Consider the following 27,038-nt stretch of genomic DNA (forward strand, 5'->3'; position numbering starts at 1 on the left):
GAATATTGTTGAAAGTCAAATTCAGCTTTATTTATTTATTCATTATTTGTACAGCAGTCCACTCTTAAGGCTCCGCTCCGCTCTGCACGCTAAGAGGCTTATGGCACCAGGAGACAAAAGGAAGCGTAAAATCAGAGGAATGGGTTTCAGTCACATATGGTGGACTGTCAGGGATTTTTGCTCAAACAGCTGCTGAGCTGCTCAGTTTGTGCTGTTGTGAGTCTGAGTCCACCCCATTCCCTATTGTGTAGTTTTTTTTCCTGGTACTGTAATAACTGGCATCATTCAGCCATGCAAATCTGACACTGCACACGACACGTGTGAGAAATGTTTTCATGCGAGGGGGGGACTCAGTGCAGGTTATATTTTTTTTCTGTTGGTAATATCCAATTTCATGACACAGTAATTGGATTTTCAATAATAAATGAAATGTTTTGGATGAGTTACTCCCTCTTATAGTCACGCAGCCCTTGTGGCTCCTGAAACAAATGAGGGAACTGCATACGCAGTTTGGAGCAGAGATTTGAAAGCCAGAATCTTTTTTGAGTTTTAGCTTTCCTTCATATGAGATAAAACTCTTGAATGTGCATTTTTAAAAACTTTAAAACTTGCCTGTTTTGTGAGGCTTTAGCAGGACCAAAGTGCAGACAGGAACTCAAAAGCTGGATGATGAAGCCAAGCATTTAATGATGACGACAAAACTTACAATAAGGCACAGGCAACAGAGCTCAGGCACTGAAATCGAATGAAAAGGACAGAGGCAGCGTAACTAAAGAATCTAGCAAGTGAACAGTGACAGCCAGACAGCTTATATACAGGGGGGAGAGTGGAGAAAGACGTGGCAACACAGGGGAGAGTGATCAGGTGGAAAATGGGGAACAGCTGAGATCAATGATGTCAGAAGACGTGAGGGAAGGAGAGTAATGACCAGAGCAGTATCTAACAAGTGGAAAACACAGAAATTAAACAAAATATACAAGCACAAAAAATTTAACTAAACTTACTACAACTAGCGAACGTAAACAGCAGAGACAAAAAAGCAACCCAAAATCTCAAACACCTTTCGTGACCCTCATCATGCACTGGGACGGAAAACAACACTGTCCTGTTCTTACCTTTTCCCCCCCAAATAATGTCTTTTCTGTTACAGACTGTAGTTTGCTCTCATTCACCTGGCTACTTTGTTGAGTCTCCATGTTGATGCATTAGCGAGAGAACACAAGCCTACTTCAATATTTATAGCTTTCGTACCTCAGAAGACATTACGCCTCTAAACAAAAAGACCTGTGCAGTCTCAGGTCCTTTTGCTCTTCTCCTATGGACGTACACGACGCTGGTGTCATTTCAATTTGTCGCCAGAGGGGGCAGACGTCTGCAAAAATCCTGGAACTTATGCTGTGCTTCTTTAATTGAAAGCCAGTGTTGAGAGCTGATCCCTGGCTTTCGTGTTCATGTTTTTCACGATCAGATTAAAATGTATTCGGATTGTACAATCGGATTGTACCGTTTATATGGGCACACAATCAATTAAGATGATCATAATGTGTGTGTGTATATGCACCTGGCTTTATTCAGAATTATTCAGTACGTGCAGTTATCAAATTCCCCTAAGAAAACCCAGAAGAAGTACTGTATATATATATGTATATATATATATATATATATATATATATATATATACAGTGAAACATAAATAACAAATATTTGGGAAAACCCACAGAAAATCTAAGCTTGTGCACCCAATGTTTTTATTTATTTATTTTTATTCAGTGATGCTGCATCCTCCTTCCATCCTGAACAAGAAGAGCTCAGATGAATCATTAAACAGCCGATGTCTACATCTATATTAAGTTTATATGAACTTCTGGCCTAAATAACACATGGCAGATTTGAAACACATTGTTTGAAGGCATGTTTCGCTTTCAGTTAGCATGTTGAAACATGACAATGCAAGCTATACATGGCGTTTTTCTGAAGAATGTCCTGTATTCTTTAGTTTGTGCGCTGAGAGGTTCAAGTGTAACACTCAGCCTTTCTGTGGTTCTGATACATGAAACCATCCACATCCTGTGCTGCAGTTCAATGCTTCAGGCTTGTATAATCTTAACAAGGCATCCATTCTCGAAATGATAATCATTTATATAGTGTCAATTTTTTTGTGAACAGATATTCAGTCCGTGTATTACATGCTTCAAACACATTGGCAGAGTAGTTGGAGGAAAGTAAAACTAACCAAGAAAGAAAAAACTATGTAGATTTCCCCACCTTGAAACAAATATATTCAGATGAATTAAGGAAAACATATAATAAAGAATCAGGCAAGTAAGAGAAAAATGCTGACAAATCGATTTAGTTTGCATTACTTTACAGCTTCCCCTTAGAGAGACACAGAAGCAATTCCCCTGCTCTAACCTGCCTAAAAAACAATCTAAGGCAAATTTGCCCCAACATGTCACAGCTAAACAACCCAGCTTCATAGAAAAACAGTATAAACCAGTACAGAGCTCTCTGCATTAAAATGTACTCTGATATGACTGGACGCACACTGAAAAGAGATAAAAGAGGTGTCCTAAAAACATCAGTGAGATGAGCACAAGCAGGGACACCACAGCGCATCTTTACTACCTGCTACAGTAACGTAGTTGGTCACAGATCAACACAGCTGTCCTCGAGCTCTCACCACTCTTTCCAACACCTCCGCCTGTGTAATTAGCGAATTATCACTTTCTCATTCACTCCACGCCAAGCCACACAATGCCCGGTACAACGGCGGCAACCAGACAAACAGCTGTAATGGGTCAACGCTCACCTTCATGATGCTTCCCTCTGTTGTTCCTTTGCTCCAAAAACACGTGTGCTTCTCTTGATGTGCGACAGGGCAAACAGAAAGAGTGTGGCTACGTCTCCTGATCCTTAGCTCCCCCCTTTTCACCAGGAGTCACAGGGGAGGGGAGTGCTTCCCTCTCTGCACAGCACAAATCGCTGTGTAGCTGTTTGTAAATGCATCTGTATGTGTGTGAAAAGAGTGTGTGTGTGTCTCAGAGAGAGAGAGAGAGAGAGAGAGAGAGAGAGAGAGAGAGAGAGAGAGAGAGAGGAAAGTGCCTCTCCTTCTGAGTCTCATACAACTATATGAATAAAAACTATCTATCTATCTATCTATCTATCTATCTATCTATCTATCTATCTATCTATCTATCTATCTATCTATCTATCTATCTATCTATCTATCTATCTATCTATCTATCTATCTATCTATCTATCTATCTATCTATCTATCTATCTATCTATCTATCTATCTATCTATCTATCTATCTATCTATCTATCTATCTATCTATCTATCTATACTGCATAGTGCCAATCCCAAGTGGTCATTGGGCGAGCTACGCCTCACTTCATGTTTCTTTTCTCTGTTCTCCACCTAGTATCTAGTCTCACTTTCCTCCTTTCCTCTCATCTCAGCATATCGAATGTTCGTCCACCTTCTCTTTTGAAGTCTATCTGTCCGTCTCTCCCTCCCTCCCTCCCTCCCACCATCCTCCCTGCCCTCCTTCCTTCCCTTCTTCCTGCTATCTCGCCTCTCTTCTCCCTCTAATAAATGGCTCACATTTCTCCGTTCACCCCCACAGACCCATAAAGGGGAGGGAAGAAAAGGGATCGCAGTCCAGCCGTACATCCATCCTGCTTGTCTCCTCTCACCTATCGGTGCGTGTTCCTCTGTCATTACATCAAACACGGTGTGGATGTAGTCGCTAATGTCTGAAAAGCTCTAAGACTCTCATATGGATCACCTAAACTGCATTGTACAAGTGAAACAGGGGGAAAAAAGGGTAAAAACTGAGAGGCTAGCTGTTTTTTTTTTTTTAAGAAAGACATTAGCTACAGCTTCTCTTTAGACGGATGCCAAGCCTGCAACTCTGTGCTGACTGCATAGTCAATAGAGGGGGCTACTACCACCACTACTATGCACTACAGTCCTCTCTAATTTGCCAGAGTGGCCGTGGTTTTTAGATTATAACGATGTTATGCAGGCGTGCTTGTAAATATTAAATAGATTAGGGGGGATAACTTTTTGGTTTGCAAAACATGGCATAAAAGGTCGATATCATTTCATCAGCACTCTAAGTCTGCACTCATCAGGAATATTGGAACCTGAAGAGAAGAGAAACATTGTTAAATATAACTTCTAGGGATTAATCTACCATGTGCCCCGATATAGCGTTCTTCGTTTTTTGTGTTGTCACACTTTGTTTGATGTTTCAGATCATCAAACAAAATTCAATATCAACCATAGATAACCTGGGTAAAAACAAAAAGCAGTTTCCACGTGATCATTTACAGTTTTTACTCCATTGGTTTGGCTCATTTCTTAAAACAGAAATTACATTCTTAAAACTCTAATATCAGTTGGCAGGACAGTACAGTTCAGCACAACGCCATAGCTTACTTGCAAAAGTTCATATCTCTCCCAAAACAGTTCACCCATGTGTCCGTCCGTCCGTCTTCTTCCGCTTATCCGGGGTCGGGGCGCGGGGGTAGCAGCTTCAGTAGGGAGGCCCAGACGTCCCTCTCCCCGGCCACTTGGGCCAGCTCCTCAGGAGGAACCCCAAGGCGTTCCCAGGCCAGCTGAGAAACAAAGTCCCTCCAGCGTGTCCTGGGTCTTCCCTCTGGGCCTCCTCCCGGTGGGACGTGCCCGGAACACCTCACCAGGGAGGCGTCCAGGAGGCATCCTGACCAGATGCCCGAGCCACCTCAACTGGCTCCTCTCGACGTGGAGGAGCAGCGGCTCTACTCTGAGTCCTCCCCGGATGACTGAGCTCCTCACCCTATCTCTAAGGGAGAGCCCAGACACACTACGGAGAAAACTCATTTCAGCCGCTTGTATCCGGGATCTCGTTCTTTCGGTCACGACCCAAAGCTCGTGACCATAGATGAGGGTAGGAACGTAGATCGACCGGTAAATCGAGAGCTTCGCCTTTTGGCTCAGCTCTCTCTTCACCACAAAGGATGGGTACAGCGCCCGCTTCACAGCAGACGCCGCACCAATCCACCTGTCGATCTCCCGCTCCATCTTCCCCTCATTCGTGAACAAGACCCTAAGATACTTGAACTCCTCCACTAGGGGCAGCACATCCTCCCCAACTCGGAGAAGGCACTCTACCCTTTTCCGGTTCAAGACCATGGTCTCGGATTTGGAGGCACTGATTTTCATCCCGGCCGCTTCGCACTCAGCTGCGAACCGCTCCAGTGAGAGCTGTAGATCACGCCCTGATGAAGCCAACAGGACCACGTCATCCGCGAATAGCAGAGACGCAATCCTAAGGCCACCAAAACGGATCCCCTCAACACCTTGGCTGCGCCTAGAAATTCTGTCCATAAAAGTTATGAACAGAATCAGTGACAAAGGGCAACCTTGGCGGAGTCCAACTCTCACTGGAAACGAGTCCGACTTACTGCCGGCAATGCGGACCAGACTCTGACATCGGTCGTACAGAGACCTGACAGCCCTTATTAAAGGGTCCGGTACTCCATACTCTCGGAGTACCCCCCACAGGATCCCTCGGGGGACACGGTCGAATGCCTTCTCCAGATCCACAAAGCACATGTAGACTGGTTGGGCAAACTCCCATGCCCCCTCCAGAATCCTGCTGAGGGTGTAGAGCTGGTTCACCCATGTGTCAAAACTAAATTTGTTTCCCATATAAATAGTTAGTGCTTCCTAAATGCATCATCCCTTTGACATTGTGTGAGCACTGCAAGTCAAATTGTTTAGATGTTTTCTCACTATTGCAGAGGACAACCTAACGGGACACAATTGTGCATAAAACTGACAAAAAAAAGGTTTTACAGTAAAAGTAGCCTCAAAGGTTTGACATCACAAATTACACTCATACTGTCAAGTAAATTGTAATGATTTTCATTCACACAAATAAAGGAACTTCCATATATTACAGCACTGTACATTACAGTAAAAATAAAAATATATGCAGCATACATATACTGTAATATAAACACAAACATAAAACACAAATTGTATTTAGGCTACAGTGCTGTAAATATTGTAAAGATGGAGTTTCAACACTAACACTTCACCGGTCACTGTCCTCATGCTCCTGGCCGTCCACACGCTGCTGTCTGTCCATTAAGAGCCACAGTGATAAATCACGTGATAAACCATGGTTTATCAAACAGAGATACAGGACAAAGGGTCCAGCCTATTTTTAGCCGACACACTGTACCATCTATTGTTAACATTTTTCACAGAGAAAAATAGGTAAGTCTTGTGATATTTACATAATTACTACAGTCAAACAGACATCATGTACGCGTACACTACTAATTACTAGTAAACTTGATGTTTTTGATTACTGTAGAACACAAATGATATCACCCAGTGGGGGGTAGAGGAAAATTGTTCAGTTGAAAGGTGGCACACAAGGAAATAAGACAAGTTGCATTCAGAGCAGACCAGCAAGCCTTTGATAATATCAACAGTGTGAGTAGCTCCACATTTGACTGGGTTCTCAAAAGGCATCATTTGGCAATGAAGCAGCTCTACAGAGTTCCTTTCTTGCTGAACTCAGCAGCAGTCAAGGAGGCCGGTGTTCAATATGAGCAGGTAAGGAACTACAGCTAGTGGAAAAAAAACATTTACCTGCTTTTTGTTCTGCTAAACGTAATGTATATTTATTTAGTGCCATTTTCAGAGAGTAATGGAAATTGAATGCTGAAGGAACACCTCATGCTTTTATTTATGTTGATGAAGCTGTTGATGAAGAAGCGGAAGAATTATCATTGGGAAGAGAGCCATAGTAACAGTGCCCGGCCAAAGGGGTGCTAACATCACCATGTTTGCTGCTCTTAGTAAAGATGGTGTTTCTGTGTCATGTACCCAGAGTTGGGCCTTACAATGCTCAACATCTCCTCTCCCTTTTGAATGCTCTAAAAGATCACATAATCCCTGAAAATGATAGAGGAGTGCTGAGACCTGACATGACAAAGTTTGTTGTCGTCTGGAACCATGTGGCATTTCACCATTCACAAATGACAACGCAACGGTTCGCAGCACAACCCCGGATAATAGTTCTCTACCTTCCAGGTTATTCTCCATTTCTCAATGCTATTGAGGAGTTACTTTCAGCCTGGAGATGGAAAGTTTACAACCATATGAACAACTCTCCCTCTTGGAAGCAATCAATGCAGTTTGTCTAAATATAACAGCTGATAACTGTCAAGCCTAGATTCATCACTGAAGAAGGTTTTTCCCATCCTGCATTGCAAGAGAAGATATCCAGTGCAATGTTGATGCAAATCTTTGGCTAGATTTTCAAAAACACATACAGTGGATAGCTGTATTTACTACTGTGAATGAATTTTGTGTTCTCCATTTTTTGTGTGTGTGTGTCCTGTCTGTCAGTGTGGCAATACTGCAAACCGAGACCAACACCACCATCCCCCAAACCACACGCCCACCCTTTGGACCATCTGGGGGAAAGAAAAAGGAGAAAAGGAAAACTCTGGTCAGCCAGCCCGCCTGAACCATGCAGACCCCTGTTCCCTGGATAGAAGCAGCACTGAGAGCCACCATGAACCAGGACTGAGACAAGGAGCCAGACATGGAGTCCTCCAAGCATCCCCCACAAACCATCCCCCCCCATCGAGAAAGGAAAAATTTAATTAAACCCATTCCAACACTAACATTTAAACTTCGACAATAGACACCCTGGCATGGTTCAATCCCCTCCCTCCCATCCCACTAGTAGAATGCACCCCATGAAGGGGAGAGCATCTTCCACAGATGTTAATGTCCATACCCCCCTCCCAGCTTGACAGGCCCCAAGCCCCTCTATCGCACCAGTGGCCAGACACCTGGGCATACATCGGTCCAAACCCCCAGCAACATACTCCACAGAACCCAAGCCCCCAAGGCCCTGCCAGGACACCCGCACAAGGACGACACACCCCAGGCACCCAGAGCCTAGGACCCATATCAGACCCACCCAAGAGCAGCACAACTGCCAGGCCAGCAAACCCACGTCCGCCGGCGCAGATCCCCCCAAGAGCATCGCAAGAGGCTGATGGAAGCCCCCCTGAGGCCCCCTAAGCCTTGTCCAGGCAGGGGCCATAGACCCCGGACCCACCAGACACCCCACTCTGGGCACCCCCCATTCAATAATCACAGCAAACATATTTTCATTTTTGCTACCAGTGCTCCCACTGATAGTAATGAAGACGTCAGCATAAAAAATAAAGCTCATTGTGCTTGGTTGAGTTTTCTGTACTGTAATGGTTATTTCATACAGTTGACATACTACAGTATAAAGTATACTGCAGGATTACAGCACATCACAGTAAAAAAAGTACAGCACAGTAAAAACAAAAATAGTAAAGTAAATGATTACAATGCAAATTCTATATTTATGTACAAATATTTTGTCTACATATATTCTGTTTCAATATGAAAACTGTCAGGTTTCAGGCAGTGAAAACATCCACAGTTCATTCATTTGTGTAAAGTATGAACTCTAAATGCTCACAGCACTAAATCAGTGAGAACAGCTGTTACTGAGGGCAGAACTCAGAGTTTTGAGCTGCTGTGTGATATGAGTGAATAGGCACATTTAGTCACCTGATCAGTTTGGTCATTTTGATGGAAAAAAAAATCTTGTTTTGGGGGAAAATGTGTTGAATGAGTTTTGATGACAGAACAACATTTTACCAAGGAAAGCCTTTGTTTTGAAAACCTGAAATCCTGTTTGAAGATTATGTGTGACCTGTTTTGCAAATTTGTGAATGGAAATATATGTCTAAGCAATTGAGAAAAACTGTATTTTCACTTGACTGTCAATTACTGTCACAAATGATCAAATGTTCAAGAGACACATATGGTATTCATGGTATTGTGTCCTTGACTAATTTTGACAATTCAAACTGTTGTGCATGTGATGACTTATATAATGAAATCCTGCTGACATGTTTTGGAGAGAAGAACCATTAGATTGAGAATCAGCTAATCAGTTTAGATCACCAAGATCTATTCACTTGGAAAATGTGCTAAATGTAGGCTAACTGTACTGACTGTAGGCTAATTGTACTTAATCATTTGCAAAGATGCACTGAGACACATGAGACATGAACAAAGACATTTGCAATTTGATGAAATGAATGATAAATGCTATTGTATTGTGAACAATTGCCAAGTGGTTTGGAGGTTTATCCAAGGTATTTTGAGAATGTAATTTCTCTTTCAAGAGACACCATCTAAAGACAATTACATTTTTATTGACCTAAATTCTGTAGTCAAGCGCACATGAACTCTGCATTGTTAAACAAGTTTTGAAGCGTTATGGCTGTTTTTATTTCCTTTTATATTTGTATTGTTCACTGTAAAATTCTTACTGTTGTGTTTTTAGATAGACAATTTTAAGATCTGTCCAGGGATGAAGAGATGAAAAATAGCCTTTCGGCTAATTCTGGTGCATTTGCAGGAATGCTAATTAATGTACACTGTCCCTGTCAAATGAATAAATCAAATAAAAAAATAAAAAAGAAGTGAGTCAAACCAATGGAGACATTTTTTTATTTATTAATGGAAAAATTGTCCAAACCAACCAGGTGCTTAATAAAAAATATAATTATAGCTTTGATTTAATCATGAGTTAACTATGATTAATTATGTTTTTTGTTCAATTTCCCTAGCAACAAAAAGTCCTGTGATGAACTTTTCAAGAGGAATCAGGAAGAGCTTCTACACTTCATTGATCATGTCGCAAAAAAACCTAGAACAACATTTCCAGTGCTGCCTCGCTCTGGAACCAAAATATGTACAAAGTGATGTAAAAAAAAAAAAATCATTGCAGGTTATCAGAAATGATTGATGCCAGATGTTGCCGCCAAGGGTAACTGGAAAAACCAGTTACTAGGTTTTTGAGTCTATTACGTTTTTGACCTAGTGCCGGGTTGGTTTTAACCTTTAAAATCTTCATTAGAAAACTGATTTCATTTGTTTGCTCAGGTGATATTTGTCTGATATCAAAATGAGTTTTATGATCTAAAACACTGAAGCTTGATTAAAACCAAACAGAAGAAATCTGGAAGGAGGTAACAGCGTTTTCACACCACTGTAAATTACCCCAGCAGGAGCCCTAAAAGTTACTGTGAATGAAGCTGAACAGATGTTTTTTTTTACTTTAGTATTCTTGTGGGACCAGCCAACAGTGAATGAGAGTGCGGTAAATTAGTTTTTTGTTTTTTCCTGGGGCGGGTTAAAGTGTCCTTATAATAAGTTTTATGGTAGGAACCAGGCAGCATCTCAAAACACCTTAATTACAGTAACTTTACTCCTTTGGCAAAAAAAAAACACACATCAAAAACATTGTAAAGAAAGCAGGTAAACCTTTACATATTGTATACAAGACCCTACAAGATCACCTTTACATGATGATTTACAGCTGAAGGACTAATATTTTTTCTTAAACAAGCCAAAAGTCCCGTACAAGTTATCAGTGAACATGTTATATCCTCAGGTTTTGCAAACACTAGTTAAAATCAACATGGCTGACAGGAATGACATTTACAATAAGTTGAAATTTATGTGATAGAACAACCCGAGGTGGTTAAATGATTGTGAAGGGGAAAGAATTTATATAAATACTTGTTACGTGTTTTATTATGCATCAAGCTTCTTGCATATAATCTCTTATGCCGCTAAATATTATCCATTCCAGCGAACTACCTACATTGCCTTAACACCTATTTAGTAAATAATGTTTACTAGGGTCTACTTCAATATCCGATGTTCTTTCAAAGTCTTAGAGGCTTGTTTTGTTAGAGAACGCTAGTGAACAAACATTAACATAAAGTCATCCGCTTTAGGCTGTGAAACGATAATGCCAACTTTGACTGTGTCACAGAGCACTTTTCAGTCTATCATCTAAAAATGGGAAGAACATGCCAGAACTGCAAACCTACCCAGCCATGAACGTCCACATGAGCTAGCAAGGACAGCTGTGATAGGAGAAGAAATCCATGGTAACTGTGGAGGAGCTGCATACATCCACAGCTCTGGTGGAATAATCTATCAACAGAACAACTATTGTACGTGAACCCCACATATCTGGCCTCTATGACACTGTCCTCTACAAACCATTCCAAGAAAAACATGCTGTGTCCCACTTGCAGTTTGCCACAAACCATGTAGTGACATTACAAATAGGTGGATTAAAGTGCTTTTGGCGTGCTGAGACCAAAATTAAAATTTTTGCACATGCAAATTGTTGTATAAAGGGTAGTTTTTACTCTGCACATAATCCTAAACACATCCTCCCCTCAGTGAAACGTGGTGCTGTTAGTATCGTACTGGAGGGAGACTTTTCTATTTTAGAAACAGGGAAATATGTCAGAGCTGAATATGAGTCAGTACCTAAAGAACACCTATACTGGAAGTTGCATAAGTCTTGAGATCTTTCCAGGGATCATGAATCATACGTTACGTTGTGCATCCAGCTAAAACATCAGAGGACAAAGATACTTCCAACATAATCAAATCCTTCCAAGAGTCTCCATAAATCAGTGATACCTGTTCTAAACATCTAGATTTGCTCATTAGCAGCAGTGACACATCTATTTAGAGTTGCTGACTCACGTTTGGCTGAGAACTCAAAACAGAGGCGGCCATAGGAGCTCAGTTATTTTCTAATTCTCCGTGACTTTATGTCCTGTTCCCCCCATCAGTCTTTGAAGTGTCAGTGAGCCTAGAAATGGCAAGCATAAATCTCCAAGGCAGGAAGCAGGAATGTGTTTGTGCTTATCATTTTTATAAAGAACTCCGTGCAGAATCTGAAGCTGACTAATTGGTTGCCCTTTGGTCGGTGAAACTCCGTCTCGGCCCGTTGTGAATGTCTCTGAAGTTTTTCGCGTGTGCTCCACATCGCATGAGCTGTCAAAGAGACCATGATGCCAAGCGCACATGAAACACTCACCTCACACGCTTGAAAGGACACGTTCTCAGCCACAAAGATACGCTCGCCATTTTAAACATCACTCCGGTTCTTTCGCTTTCACTGTGAAACTGTCACTTTCAGCTTACTCGTTGCCTCCAGGAGATTTCTTTTTTCCTTTTCTTTGACCCTGTCTCCTGTGGACATCTTGGCGTTTTCACTCCGGGTCATTTCACCGCCGGCCTTTACAGCTGAGCTTCCGAGCTTTCTTTCTGCCATGTTCGCTGCCAGATGGTCAAGGGGGTCCTCAGATGCTTCACGTTTTGGAAAGGTCAGCCAAACTGCGTGCAAGTGATGTGCGGGGGTGTGCGTTCTCGCTGTTTGTCTGTCTGCACAAATCCAGAGATGGTTCACAGTTTTTCAACCCTAACCAAACCCATCTCACCCTTGGATAGAAGATTTCACAAATCAGGGGGAACCTTCATCACAGCACAACTGTAAAACTTTTTTTTTTTGAGGTGCAGAAACAGAACGTAATGTGTTTTTGTTAATTACACTAGAAATTACACTCATAAAGCAGCCTGGTTATGGCGTTCAGTGCATGGTCACCATTAATGCAACTAATCGTGTCATCTCATTTGAGGATATACATAAAAAGATTGAAGAAACAGCTTTAATTACTGGATGCTGCAGAGAAGAGGAGGGAGAGCCATCAATGTGAAAGTGGCTACAGCCAGTTACCAGTAAATGTGAATTAGATCCAAGAATGAAGGTCTGACAGGCTTTAACCCCCAAATCCTGAAAAGATTTGAGGGTTAAGTCAGAGCTGAGACGCTGAGGTGCTGTTCACCTCGCATTACACGCATCGGGGAGGCCAGATCCATGCATGCAGGAGTTTTATTTGCTACATTATGCAAGATCTCCCTCTGCTGGTCCAACAGCAGAGGTGAAGGATTTGTGCATCCATCTTCGTAACATGAACAGAAACGTCTTCTCTCCCTTGTAAAGGTAATAGAGAATGCATTTAAAAATCACTTTGCGTTTGTCTGGAGAAAACATGCAGCAAAACTGAAAAGTATTCACAGCCCCTGGACTTTTCCGCATTTTGTCACAGTGGAACTACAAACTGGAACAGGTTTTATTGGGATTGTGTGATGGGCCAACATATAGCGGGAGCTTTTCTGCCCCCTCTGCCTGTCTCACTGCCATGGGGAGGAGAGCATTCAGCCGCTTTGCTGGTCTCACAAACACCAAAGCAGACAGGTCAGCGAGACATTTCTACAAGATGTCAGAGAGTTACTTTATTTATAAATGAAGAGGGCACAGCGGAAACCTAAATGTTACGTCATGTTGCTCTGTGCTAGATTATAGATATAGTCTTCCACATCTGCAGTCCCTTAGCGGGTCAAAATAAGAAAGAAGGTTGACAAATATTGTGGAGATGAGAAATATGTAATGAATAAATTTTCTGAACAAAGTGCACAGACATTTTGCCTAATGGTGGTTTGAAATGCTCATATGTCATATAGAGACGACTCTCTGCTTCGTTTAAGTGACACAACCATGGAAATAACTGATAAGATAACTGTTAAGCATATCTGTAAAACAGCCAGATAAAACCTGCCGTCTAGTCAGACATGTCGTCACGAGTGTCTGTCAGAGTGTTTCATGGCATCAACAATGATTTATCAAGATGTAAGCACCTGTTAATGATTTTTTTTAATTTTCCGGAGTCATTTTGATAATATAGTTTAAGAAAAGGTCTTCCCTGCCCCTGCCCCCGTTTTGGACCAACACTGTCAGAATAAATGATTATATTCACGGAAAGAAACAAAAGCCATCAACAAGATATCACACGGATGCACATTATGACATACGTTGCACACAAACAGTACTTTTAGAATATGCAAATCAGTGACCACAACACTGAACGGTTTTTAATGGGATTTTTAGATGAGATTAGCAGGAACTGATAGAGCTACAGCATTTTCCTTCATCAGTTAATATGTTGCATTGATCTGAAGCTTTTTACAAAGACTTCTGACTGCCTACAAACCGCATGTCAGAAACCTATGGTAAAATCTTTGAGGAGGATATTCTGAAAAGAAAAAAAAAGTATGAGTTCCCTATATCATCCAAAAATGGTGGTAGCATCTGACAAAGCCACTATTTGCTGCCTACTCCACAAATCGACCCTATATGGAAGATCAGCAAGAAGAAATCAGTTGTTGAAAGACAGTCCCAACAGCATGAGGACCCAGCAAACATGTGGATAACGGCATGCAAAGTGTGTGGCTGAAAACTAACACTGCTCGTCACCCTGAACGCTCCATCTCCATGATGAAATGTGGTGATGGTGGCATCATTGTGTGGGGAGGCTTTTCTTCCACTGGGACCTGGGAAACTGGTCAGCAGAGTTGGGGGTGGACATAGGTAAAAACAGGGCAATCCTGAGCAAATACGTGTTGAAGACTGCATCAGACTTAGTCTGGGGCTAAACTTTGCTTTCCCGCAGAGCAACAACCCCACACTAACAGCCAGAGCCGTAATGCATGGGTTCAAATCAAAGCTGATGTATGCATTAGAACGGTTCAGTCAAATCCCAGACCTAAATCTAATTAAGAATCCATGGTAGGACTTTAAAATGACTGTTTATACTCTTAGCCAGACTGTCAAACAAGGAGCCAAACACCCCGGGTCTTTAATGTGGATCTAGAGCCGAATACAACGGGGAGAAAAGAAGATGGATTGTAATAAGTTTCCACGCAGACCAGTCTGTTCATGTCTAGTTAGATTTTTATGTATTAATAAATACATTACTATGGCTGGCTGCCTTCCATTTCTCCCCCAAAAAGAAACATTTGCTATAACAGACAACAAGAAAGAGCTTTAACTAAAACAACTCTGAGTACTGAGAGGAAAGTGTGAGGCAGTTGAAAGATCAAAATGTCATTGTTAGAAAGCTGCTGAATGCTGAACAGCTAAGAAACAATTACAGCACAAAGATAAAGGTGACTCGTTTCTCCTGCTAATGACTGTCAGATAAAATTCAGCCACCACAGATAAGAGGAGGAGAAAGTCTGAAAGTGAATGTCTGGAGCTGCAGAAACCGAGCCTTTGCTGCCGTGGGAGTGGACAATGCCCGGGGTGTTGATGGACTAACAAGGTTGGGCTGCAGAGATTTAGTTTGCAGGAAATGTGCAGAGAAGGTCAGCAGCAGCTAAGAGACTGCCTTTGTGTTCTTCATCTCTCTTTTAGAGGTAAACACTTTTACATTTGGAGAAATGTTTGTTGGCATTCTGGACTTTTACACACAGACTGAAAGGGCTTGATTATTCAATATAATTTATTTACTTTAGCCCAGTAAATTATTATTATTTTCTTCAGACTTACATTTTAGATTTTTTTTTAAATGTCACCTTGCAACAAGAAGGTCCTGGGTTTGGTTCCCAGTCTGGGCTCTTTCTGCATGGAGATTGCTCATTCTCCCTGTGAATGTGTGGCTTCTCTCTGGGTACTCCACCTCACTCCCACAGTCCTTAAACCTGACTGTTAGGTAAATGGTCTCTCCAAATTGCTCTCTGTACATGCATGGTTGTTTGTCTGTCTTAGTGTCTCTGTGTTGCCCTGTGATGGACTGGCAACCTGTCCAGGGTCCAGGATCCACCCTGCCTCTCTCACCCAATGACTGCAGCCCTGGATGCCTGGTAATCAGATGCCCAAAACCACCTAGATTGCCCCCTTTCGAAGCGGAGGAGCAGCAACTCTACTCCAGGCTCTCCCTGGATGACGGATATCTCCACCCTATCTCTATGTCTAAACCCAGCCATCCAACTTACAGACCAGGGGCAAGCTTGCCTGAATGTATTGAAATCCCAGGCGTGCTGCAAGATTTCCTACACTTATTTTAGATGGTAGCAATCTATCAAATTCCAGAGATAAAAAAAAGATGCCTTTGCAATGATTTATATGACTGGTAACCTGCAAGAATAAATTATTGCTGTTTCACTTGGGATGAATGTTCTTTTCCTCTCCCTCCCTAAATAAGCGTAATAAGAGGTGTGGAAAATGAATGAATCAAACCTCTCCTTAGTTGCACTTAGGGGGAATCCCTTCAGTGCCAGATAAAATTTGATCAACATTACAGCCGCCACAGCCCATCCATCACCTCTGCTGCCATTAAAGTGAAAATGCAATCAGCTTCTCTACTTCGAACTGTCAACGGCTACAATTCCTCTGGGAGATTTCACTCTCTTGCTAACTGATGCAGAGTTCGCCTCCTCGTCCGCCTATCTGCTGCTGATCTGTCTTCTTTAACGCCAACACACCGGATCCAGTGGCTACAGCAGAAGAACTATGAGGTGTATTTACCTGGGTGCTGCTGTGTGTATCAAAAAATGTGAAATAAGAGAATGTTAGCGAGCATAAAGTGCACAATCCACTCAACCATTAACCAAGGACCCATAATGCACCATTTAATGGACTTAGATTTTTCAGCACCTCTCCAGTACCACATGATGTGGAGCTGAATAAAACAGCCAACATGTGTTTGTAAAAGAGGAGGATGAGGAAAAAAACAACATCTCATGGTTAGCAAGTAACGGTATGAACAGCCAGAGCACTTGGGTTTTTAATAAAATGAAAATACATCTAAAGACTGAACAGCGATGAGCTCAGTGCCAGTACCACTATGTGTGAGATGACTGGTGTTTGATCTAATTTTAGCCATACTTCAGAAATAAACAAGCATCCACTACTAAACCAATGCCACTGCCCAACGGAAGGCTTTAGGGATTCAAAACAGGATGCCATTACATGAAGATTTCTGAGTAACAGTGATACAACCTTTACAAGTATGTTGTTAATTAACTTCCTGTCATTTGGTTATTTATGATCATAACAATAACAATAGTGAAGATTTTAGCACAACTTTTTCCAACGTCACCACGGCATCAGTGTACAGCAGCTATCTCTTTGACATTTGAAACGCATGTGTTGATAAGCATCGCTTTTGGTTAAGGATAATAAGATACAGTTAGGTCACAGACTTTATCAAATCAACTAAAGTGCCTCAAGCTGTTGGTTCATTCATACACACTTTGACACACGCGCAAAAATCTTTTAAACTGAAGGCAGGAAAATGAGGCAAAGTTTATAAAGTTTGCCTTGGTTACAAATTATTTATAGCTTCAAGAAGAATATATACCTCATGGAAAGTGAAACAAAGGAAGATAAAATCTTGGCCCTCAAATATCTACTATTTTCATGGCTTGACATACATCCTTTCTTAAAGAGAGCTTAGTTCTCTCAAAGCAGGGCGGACAATTAGCTTTGATGTTGTTAGCCAGAGGAAGACATGTAGGGTGTTGGTTTGAGATAATTGCATGTGCAAGGATCTTTGTTAGAGACACTGCCTGTTTTTGCTCATTACAACTGATGAAGGTCTTTGGAAGAACGCTATATTTTGTGTCTTGTACCCAAATTTATTTTGTGTCCATTGTTTTTAATAAGTTGGCTGAGCTTCTTAACCAGTAGGACAACCCAACTATAACTGCTCCACATGGAGCAACTAAAATTGATGTACCAAGAGGTATTGTGTTTTGTCAGGTTTTAGCTGGACAGAAGTGCAGACAGAAACTCTGGATTGGATGACTTATTAAATCAATAAAACTGACTGAGAGTGTGGAGGCTGAGATGTATAACAACAGACAGCAGCACTTTTTAACCTAATCCTCAGGGCCGGCCCGAGGCAAAAGCAAACTAAGCGGCCGCTTGGGGCCCCCTGGCCCCAATATTTATTTATTTTTACAATTAAATAACTTAAACAAGTGATATAAATGAATGAATGAATGATGATGAAATAATTTATTTAATATGTTTTGTGACAGTTTGTATTCAGAAGTTTTGTTTATTTATTTATTTTATATTAATACATAACCTCACTGTATTCGTTTATTTATCACAGGCTATGATTTCAGTGATCCTTAACACTAGAATTACCAGAGAAGGGTCATTTAACATTTCTACCTTTGGAGCCCAGAGACGGGTCGACTGACCTGAAGGATTTTAATTAGCATCCTATAAGCAGTTGTGAACCGGCGCTTTTGTTCTGTAAATAAGGCCATTACTGGTGCACCAAAGGAAGGGGGAAGCTTAACTCCCTACTAACTGCCAGGTACAGCTGTGAGCAATGACCAGAAGTATTTGTGTCTAAGTCAAGAGGACTGAAATTCCAGCATGAGAAATATACAAACGTATAAGAGGCAATGGCAATTTGGACAATTTGGTATTCGTACTACTTGAAGTGTTTTGCATTTTGTTAAATTATGATTACAAACATCAGCTCACCTGTTCTGACTCCACCCTGCCTGCAATTAACCTCCACTGGTTCCACCTATTCTCACCTGCATTTAAGCTCTGTAGCCCGACCTCAACCTGTTGCCTGTTTTTTGAGCCTGCCTGTTCCTAGTCTGTTTCTGCCTGCCTGGAACCCTTTTTCCTGGAACCTCTACCCGTGGACTGCCTTCCCGTGTACCGGACCTGACCTGTTTGTGAGTACTGCAACAAGCCTAATCCTTCTGACTCTGTGAGCCTCCTAGTTACTGGATTTGGACCTGGACCTGGATCTGTCTCTCGGATTTCCCCCTTGTACTACTGTTGGACTATTGGACTCCCCGTTACCAGACCTGGATTGCCCCTGGACAAACGCCTCTTGGAAAGCCCTGTCTCGACTGACTGCCCCTCAGCCGCTCAACGGCTCCAGCTCCGCCTGCCTGGGAACGGATCCGGCTCCCTAAGCAGCGTGTCTGTAACTGCCCGGCTCTCCTTATTACAAGGTCGGTCTCTCAGCAAGCTCCTACCTTTCACTCCTTGTTGTTGCTGAACATTAACCTGTGCTTCTACCTCCAGGAGGATCCTGCCATTGAGCGCGAGCTGCGTGCCCTGAGAGCCGACGCCTGCTTCCTCAGTTTATAAATAAACTTTAAGAACGTCACTGACCTGTTGTCGTAAAATCTTGGGTCCGGTTCTCGGTTCATTACACATATCGTCCAGTGAGTCTACTCGGATGTGATTATAAGATATTGACCAAAGTACTAGCAGCGAGGATTGAGCCTGTTATAAGAAAGATAATACATCCTGACCAGACAGGATTTGTTGCTGGTAGACAACTTCCCTGTAATCTCCGTCGACTATTTAATGTGATATACACTGCTGACGATAACATTGATCAAGAGATTGTAATATCCCTAGATGCCCACAAAGCCTTTGATAGAATAGAGTATCTTTATTTGTTTACGACCCTTGAGAGATTCGGATTTGGTCCTAAATTTCGTTTGTGGATTGAGTTAATATATGCGAATCCCCAAGCTATGGTAAGAACAAATAATATAATATCTGACCCATTCCCTCTGTTTCGGGGAACAAGACAGGGGTATCCTCTGTCACTCCTGCTCTTTATGTGGCAATCGAGTCCCTTCCAATAATGTTGAGGAATCTGCTGGACTGGGGGGAATACGCAGGGGGATGCAAAATCATAAACTTTTGCTGTACGCTGACGACGTCCTCCTTTTTCTGTCAAATGCTGCCACAAGCATTTCGATGGCTCTCGGGTTATAAAATTAATCTAGAAAAAAGTGTTCTTTTCCCAACTAATGAACAGGCGAGGAGACTATCATTCCAGGCCTATACTTTTACAACCATGAAAGACAAATTCACATATTTGGGTGTTACGGTAACAAGCAAATATAAAGATTTATTTAAGCACAATTTTAAAGAAACAGCGGATAAGGCAAAATCATATATGGAAAGGTGGTCATCTCTCCCAATATCATTGGCAGGTAAGATAAACTCTGTTAAAATTATCATAATGCCAAGGTTCCTGTTCTTATTTCAGACAATAACAATTTTTATTCCTAAATCTTTTTTTAAAGAATTGAATAAATGTACATCTACCTTTTTTTTATATGGAAAAAAACCAGTCCCCCGGATAAGAAGAGTTTCTAGAGAGACAGAGCGAGGAGGAGGACCTATCCATCCATTTTCTGACCTGCTTAATCCCTCATGGGGTTGCGGGGGTTGCTGGTGCCTATCTCCAGCGTTTACCGGGCGAGAGGCGGGGTACACTCTGGACAGGTCGCCAGTCTGTCGCAGGGCGAAGGGGGCCTAGCCCTACCAAATTATATGCATTATTACTGGGCAGCTAATCTACATAAGTTGCTGTTTGGGTCTCACAGTTAGATGATGAGGAAACCCCAGTATGGGTACATATGGAAAGATATGCATCTAGCCCAATATCCCTGGGTTCCCTGATTTGTGCCCCTCTGCCCCTAAGCAAGCACCTTTACACAAATAATGCTGTTGTACGAAACTCTGTCAAAATCTGGGTCCAATTCAGAACTCATTTTAAAAACAGGAATGCCTCCTGTCTGCTCCCTTATATGGCAATCACCTGTTCTCTCCAGCTCTGGGGGGAAAAACATTTAAGGAATGGTATAGAGCTGGGGTGGAATCTGTTAAAAATCTGGTTAAAGATGGTGTACTTATGTCTGCAGCTCAGCTGGAAAAGGAATATGGAACCCCCTTAAAAACTAATTACCTTAGATACTTTCAGACATTCTCCTCATCTCTTGAATCACTGCAGAGTGGGTGGATAGACGGGCTATTGGATATGAATCTGACTACTAAGGGGTCGGTTCATATGCTCTATGTAAATATCCAGAGGGTGATTTCCCTATCCCTTGACCACATAAAAAGGTAATGGCTCAAAGAATTCTGGATCAAAATCTCCAAAACCTTTTCATCCATTTACAAGAAAAATATTGAACCCGTTCCTCTGGTACCCATTTTTGGTGTGGCACCGGGGGAAACAGAATTACCGACTGTCAAAGGAAAGCAATGGCATTTTCTTCATTGTTGGCCAGGAGATTGATTTTATTTAATTGGATAAAAGCAGCACCGCCAACTGACAAAAGATGGGTAGAGGAGGTGATGGCACACCTCAAGTTGGAACATCTTAGATTTACTTTACAGGGCAACACCAAGAGATATTTCAAGGTCTGGCAACCTTTTATTTCCTATTTTGTATCAGAATTTTCATCTGCTTCAACCCAAGAATGTCTGGAACACGGGTGGTGTGTATGGTATTAATGGGATCTGTCTTGTCGTTAGTTTGTCTGTGTTTTTTTAGCTGTTTTTGTGATGTAAATTTTGAGTCCTATTCTTTTGTTCTGTATGTTTTGAATGGGATGTCTGTTGTTTCAATATAAAAAATCAATAAAAACTATTTTATTATTATAATATTCACTGTAACATTATAGAGTTACATTTGTATCAATAATCTTCTAGCATAGGTGATTCTGCGTGGTGGGAGGCGGGCCCCCCAAATCAAATTCTGCTTAGGGCCCCCAAAAGGCTCGGGCCGGCACTGCTAATCCTCATCTCTTGTTTTTTACCCCATTTATCATCTCCATCAGCAGATGAATCACTACTCCTCAACCATCTCTTCCAAATATAATTTCATTTATTTTTCACTGTTAGCCTGGGAAATCTAATCCACCAGATGTTGTCAACATCCAAAGACTTGGTCAGACATGGAAGCCATTGATTTTATGACCGGAAAAAGCTTTTTTATCTCGATTTAGCCAACCATTTTGGATCATTATCCTGCTGAAACACCCAACTGTGTAGCTTCCTAAATTTTCTTGTAGAATTCATTTGGCTTTTAATTAAAATCTACAGGTATTTCAAAAGAGTTCATGATAGCATGAAACGGAAACAGACCCAGAGCCTCAGAGAACCTCAACCACGCTTATCAGTTTGCAGGATGTGCTTTTCAACATGTTCACCCTTTTAAGTCAAACACAACTGGAGGGTTTGCTGTCAAAAGGCTCAATCTCGTTGTCTTTAGAACAAAGCACACAGTTCCACTTCCAGGACAGTTCAGCAAGCATCAGACATTTGATATTTGGGATGGTTTGGACAGAAAGCACTTTTATGTTGCATGCCTCTGAAGTAACTGCTTAGTATGCTGATAGCATCTAAGGGTTGCTATGGAGACTTGATAACAAGTTTATTTATCTAGTGCCAATCATACACAAGGTGATCCAAAGGGCTTTAGTTCACAGGACATCAAAGGAAAGACAGAAAGAAAATGTAAAAGGCATAAGCGTAGAAGCATTGAGTGAAACAAAAAAGATGTTAAAATACAGATATCAAAATTGTAAAAGAAAATATATTTTATACAGTTGATTATTCAGCTTGTTTGATTAAAAGCGGCTGTAAACAAGAGTGTCATCAGTTCTGATTCAGAGGAACCACCAGTTTCGGCACATCTCAGGTTTTCAGGGAGTTTGAGCGGAGGAGCATAGAAACTATATGCTATTGGCAAACACTGAGTTAGCAGGTCTCTGAAGATCTGCAAGGTCTACAAGGTTCATACTTGACAAGCATCTAAAAAATCTATTTTGACCCAAAGCCATTTTTTGCTTTATTGACTAATAACAGATTTTTTTTAAATCTATTCTTAGATTATTCTTCTATTCCACTTTAACTTCTGTTTAATAATGCATGTGTGCGAGTGGGTGTGTGTGGTCCATTTAGCATGCAAAGTAATAAAATGTTTTTTAGAGCTGCTTGAAGCTTGTCTATGTCTGTGATGTAGCTTTGGTAGACCGAGACTTTGCAGAATACCTTTGTGCATGTGAGTCTGCAAGAGGGAGACAGGCTGCTTCCTCATCCTAGCTGATTATGCAGACAGCCATGGAAGCAGCTCTCAGGGCCTGATGCTGTTCGCTTCCAGCATCAAATATTCAGCACGCAGCTTTTCTATGATTTTTCCCTGATGCTAAATCTCTACACTTAGAAGCCTCGCATTGAATGTTGATACTGTTTGCTTGCAGGCAGAGAGCCTCCAGGGGAGCTTCTGACTTCTGTCTGCTAATGATAAAAGGCTGAGAATCAAGAATAAGTTTAAAATCAGCTTGTATGAGGAGATTACTTACTGAGTGCAAAACCTCAATATTTAATCAATCTCTTGTTTTAATTTGGAAAAAAAATGGCACATGACCAATATGCATTTATAGAACTCCTATTTTCAAGCATACAAAGAGTATGCAGCTAATGTCAAAAACATTTTATCTAATCTCTTCATTTCTAATTTAATTAGAAATTTAAGGAGAGATTACACCAAGGATTTCTGCAAATCATTTTGCAGTCACTATGAAATAATGTGTATCATTTTGAAATGGAAGGAAAATGATACACGAGATGCAAAGGTTTTACAAATAGAAACGTGAAAAAGTCCAGCCTTCTGTTTAGCCCCCTTCTTTATGAGACCCCAAAATTAAATCCAGTTCAACCAATTGTCTTCAGACAGTCCACATGTGTGTAATTGAATCCTGTTGAAAAAAGCATCGTGGAGACCAAGAAACACGAGACATATCAGCGAGAAACATACATAGAACTGATTAGGTCATAAAACAACAATCCAAAATCATAAGGACTACTGTTCAATCATCTGAAAATAGAAAGAGTAAAGCAGAACTACCAAGACATGACCATCCACCAAAGCAGACTGAACAACGGAGAAAACTTACACGCCACATTACCCTGAATACGCCACTCCCACTTTATTACATGGCGGGGGCAGAATCATGATGTGGGGAAGTTTCTCTTCAGCAGGGTCAGAAAAAGTGAGCAAAATACCTCAAGTTCAGTCAGACTGGATGGAGTGAATGAACATCAGACTTCAATTCCTGTCATGGATTCTCCACTGGATTACAGTTTTTATTGGTTGCTTTGACCTGTTTGAAGAAACTGGCAACCTCTCAGTTTTCATCATCACCATCTCTGCAGAGCAAAAGACACCTCTTGCAAATGAGTTAACCCATTTTCATTGGTTTGACTCATTTTCCCCACCCTTTTGCAAAACAGTTAACACAGATGTCATTCATGCAGTCCAAACTCCATTGCTTTAGCTGTGGTAGCAAAACAGAAACCATATGTTCCAAGCTCTTAGAAACTTCTTGATCAGAATCAAATTACTGAAGCACCTGATTGACACCTCTTTACACAATTTTTCAATTTGCAGTCAGTTTGCAGGCTTTACGTAAAAGGTGCCATGTTGTGTGTTGTTCTTTGCAAGCATGGATGGTCAACGTAAGGCAGATGAGAGTCAGAGTAAGAGGTAGATGGGTCAGGGGAAGAAGATTATGAGGAAGAGGAGTCCGTGTACGAGATGGAGGTGTAGCTAGAAGGGCTCAAGTTACAGATGAAATTTGGGCAACTATGATTGATCATGTGGTAAATCATGGCCTTTCACTTAGAGGTGCAGGACAAAGAGTCCAACCTTTTCTCAATAGAAACACGGTTGCATCCATTGTAAGAGTTTTTCAATGGGAGAACAGGTGTTGCTGCTATATAGTATATACATCTCTATCTATTCCTATAGAGGAATTCTTCAGTGCATGGAGATGGAAAGTATATGATCACTTCCCCTATGAGCAGATGCCCTAGCTCAATGCAATGACTGCTGCTGCCCAAGATGTAGATGCAGAGGCATCTACATCTTGGGCCTAATCCATCTACATGTCAAGGATGGATTAGGCATGCAAGAAGATTTTTCCCTAGGTGCATTGCAAGGGAAAATATTGAATTTGACGTAGATGAGGCCATGTGGCCTATTCGTCAGGGCAGAATGGACTAGAAGGAACAAACGGCCCTAGTATTTTCTGTTGGAATCTTTCATTTTTTGGAATATTTCATTTGTTTATCTGGAAAAAAAGAATGAAGAATCAATAAAATTTGCATCACAACATATTTGCTTCTGGATCCATTTTTTGCAAAAAGGCAAATTTGATTACAAATGTCACTGCCATGTAAGCTGCGTACAGTCTTTGGCTACAATGAACCAGCAATGTTGCACTGATTCACATTGAGTGTGGTGTTTTGTATTTTGTTGCCCCTTGTGTAACGAATGATTGGAAGGGCTCAAACATTTGTGTGCAAGTTGTGTTGTTTGAGGGCAAAATCTGCTTTTGGATCATATGTTAAATGTTTTGGCAGAGTTGTAGCCTTTTGCAAACAAAATGTTTAATTTTGACCATTGGTGCCACTGTTTAGGCCTCTGCGTTAACTGTTTTGAAAAATGTGGGTTTTGAGTTGACTGCTGCGTCAAAGCAACCAATAAAAACTGTAAGGTCTGGACTTTGATTGGTCCATTCTGCCGTATGAACAGGAATGCCCACACCTACCTCTGGGCTTTGTCCAACACCAACTCATTATTCAAGAATACCCTATATTTACAGTCATCTGCCTTCCTCTGACCTCTGACCAGCCTCCTCGTCCCCACAGACAAAAAACATCCCCACATTATGATGCTGCCACTACCAAACATCCCAAACCTTTACAGTAATTTGGTCAGAAATGAATGAATCAATTGAATTCCTCACTTAAAACATGGCCATGGTTTAACACGCTGATGCTAGAAGGGACAAATGCTAACTCTCTGACCAATACTTGTGTGACAGGTTATACTCACACTTTCACGTTAGTGTCCTGAAAACTCTGATGTGGCAGTAATCAGTGTGGCCACACAGCTTCTTAACCTCTACAGAACGTAAACGTTTCTGTATGCCGCGTCCCGCTGGCCCCAATATATCTCTGCCCCCACATTTTTCCCCCAAACATTCATTCCAGCAATTTTACTTACATGTTCGAATTTCTCCCTCCTGCGAAGCCAAACGCTGGCGGAGTAGTCCTGCTGCTGGACTGCAGTTATTATGGAGCTGGCTGGGAGAACAGGCGGCTGGAAGCCAAAGCCAAGCCCCTGACCCTTCAGGTCGTGGCCTCCCATGTGGACCCGGGTTCCTCGTGCCTCCATGGCTAGGTGTTTGAGTGGTTTGTGCTGCAGTATGCCAGTCTTAGTGAAAACGTGCCTTTTATGATGTATTTAAATTGCTTGTTGGTGTTCTGTTAGTGAATGTGAGAAACACACTGTTTTCCAGATGCTTCACGTGCATTTAGCTGAAAAGAGCATTCAGCGTCTGTAGCACGTTAGAAAAAAAGTTGTCACTTTTCTAATAATAAAGTAAACTGCGTGCATTAAGTTCAAGTCTTTTCAGAGACATAAAACATTCCATAAGGATCCTATTTAGAACTTTCCTTAAATGCATCAAGAAATAGTTTCGGCTGCCGTCATACCCCTGATTTCCTATAAGATGGGAGCCCTCCAGTCTTCACCGCTGTGGGCATAAAGTCCAGAGGCGGCAGGTTATCTTCCAAAATCAATGTATCCAAAAAGTGAGGACTCATTTTATCACGGTCTCCCAAAAAGTCTCTGTGTCTGGACGACGTTTAGCCAGATCTTCTAAGCTCTCAGCAGACCAGAGGCTCTGCCAGACAGTGATCAGGGCTTCCACTGATCCATGCATCCCCGGTGTGGATGTGTGTGTATGTGAGGGAAAGAAGGAGGGAGGAGAAAAAGAGGGGGTTGGCATATCCAGAGAAAGAGCAAGAAAGAGAGAGGAGGAAGAAGGAGTTGTGGCGTTGCTGATGCAGCATCACAGAGGGAGGAAGGAACCCTGTGAGTAACACCAAAGGAACCCGATAACACAGTGGAGGGGCACACCCATTCCTACGCCTCCCCCCGGTTCCTCTCCCACATCAATCAATCCCTCTCCTTTCTACATCTTTTAACACCTTCTTCTCACTCCTTCACGTCAAATCCTTCCTTCTTTCACAACCCTTTCCCCTTTTTTCTCATCAAGGAGTAACGCTCTCTTTCCACGTTACTCTTTCCTTTAAGTCATTAACACGTGAACACATCCACACATCCATACACACACACACCTTGCTCCATCACAGCAGAATGGTGCAGTGGAGCTGCAGTACCTCTGTTATCTTACTTTGCCTCGTTGGCTTATAACTAGCAAACACGTGCATTGCAAATACTCATACCCTATAATTTAAGTCCCCATTCAGATAGAGGGGCTTGTCTTGATATTTATTTAAAGCTCACTGCAGCCACAGTTACAGTCCCTGCTCTTCTGATAAGAAATATCGTCGCCTTTCAGGGGAGATATGTTGCCGAACAGCGACTGTGT

At 41.7% G+C, this 27,038-nt stretch overlaps 1 protein-coding gene across 3 annotated transcripts in view; it reads right to left on the minus strand.

Moving 5' to 3' along the window:
* Positions 1 to 25,907, minus strand: part of LOC105937186 (inactive phospholipase D5) — a 94,655-nt gene extending 68,748 nt beyond the window's left edge. The window contains exon 1 of one of the 3 annotated variants that reach the window (XM_036126554.1): positions 25,646 to 25,907. In XM_036126554.1, the coding sequence (XP_035982447.1) occupies positions 25,646 to 25,816 (171 nt within the window). In that variant the 5' untranslated portion in view covers positions 25,817 to 25,907. Of the gene's footprint in view, positions 1 to 2,809; positions 3,164 to 25,645 lie in introns of those variants that run through there. The other 2 variants (XM_036126555.1, XM_036126557.1) reach the window with 2 other exon arrangements.
* Positions 25,908 to 27,038: the final 1,131 nt, after the last annotated feature.

This window comes from Fundulus heteroclitus, chromosome 22, assembly GCF_011125445.2.
Source record: "Fundulus heteroclitus isolate FHET01 chromosome 22, MU-UCD_Fhet_4.1, whole genome shotgun sequence".
NCBI lineage: Eukaryota > Metazoa > Chordata > Actinopteri > Cyprinodontiformes > Fundulidae > Fundulus > Fundulus heteroclitus.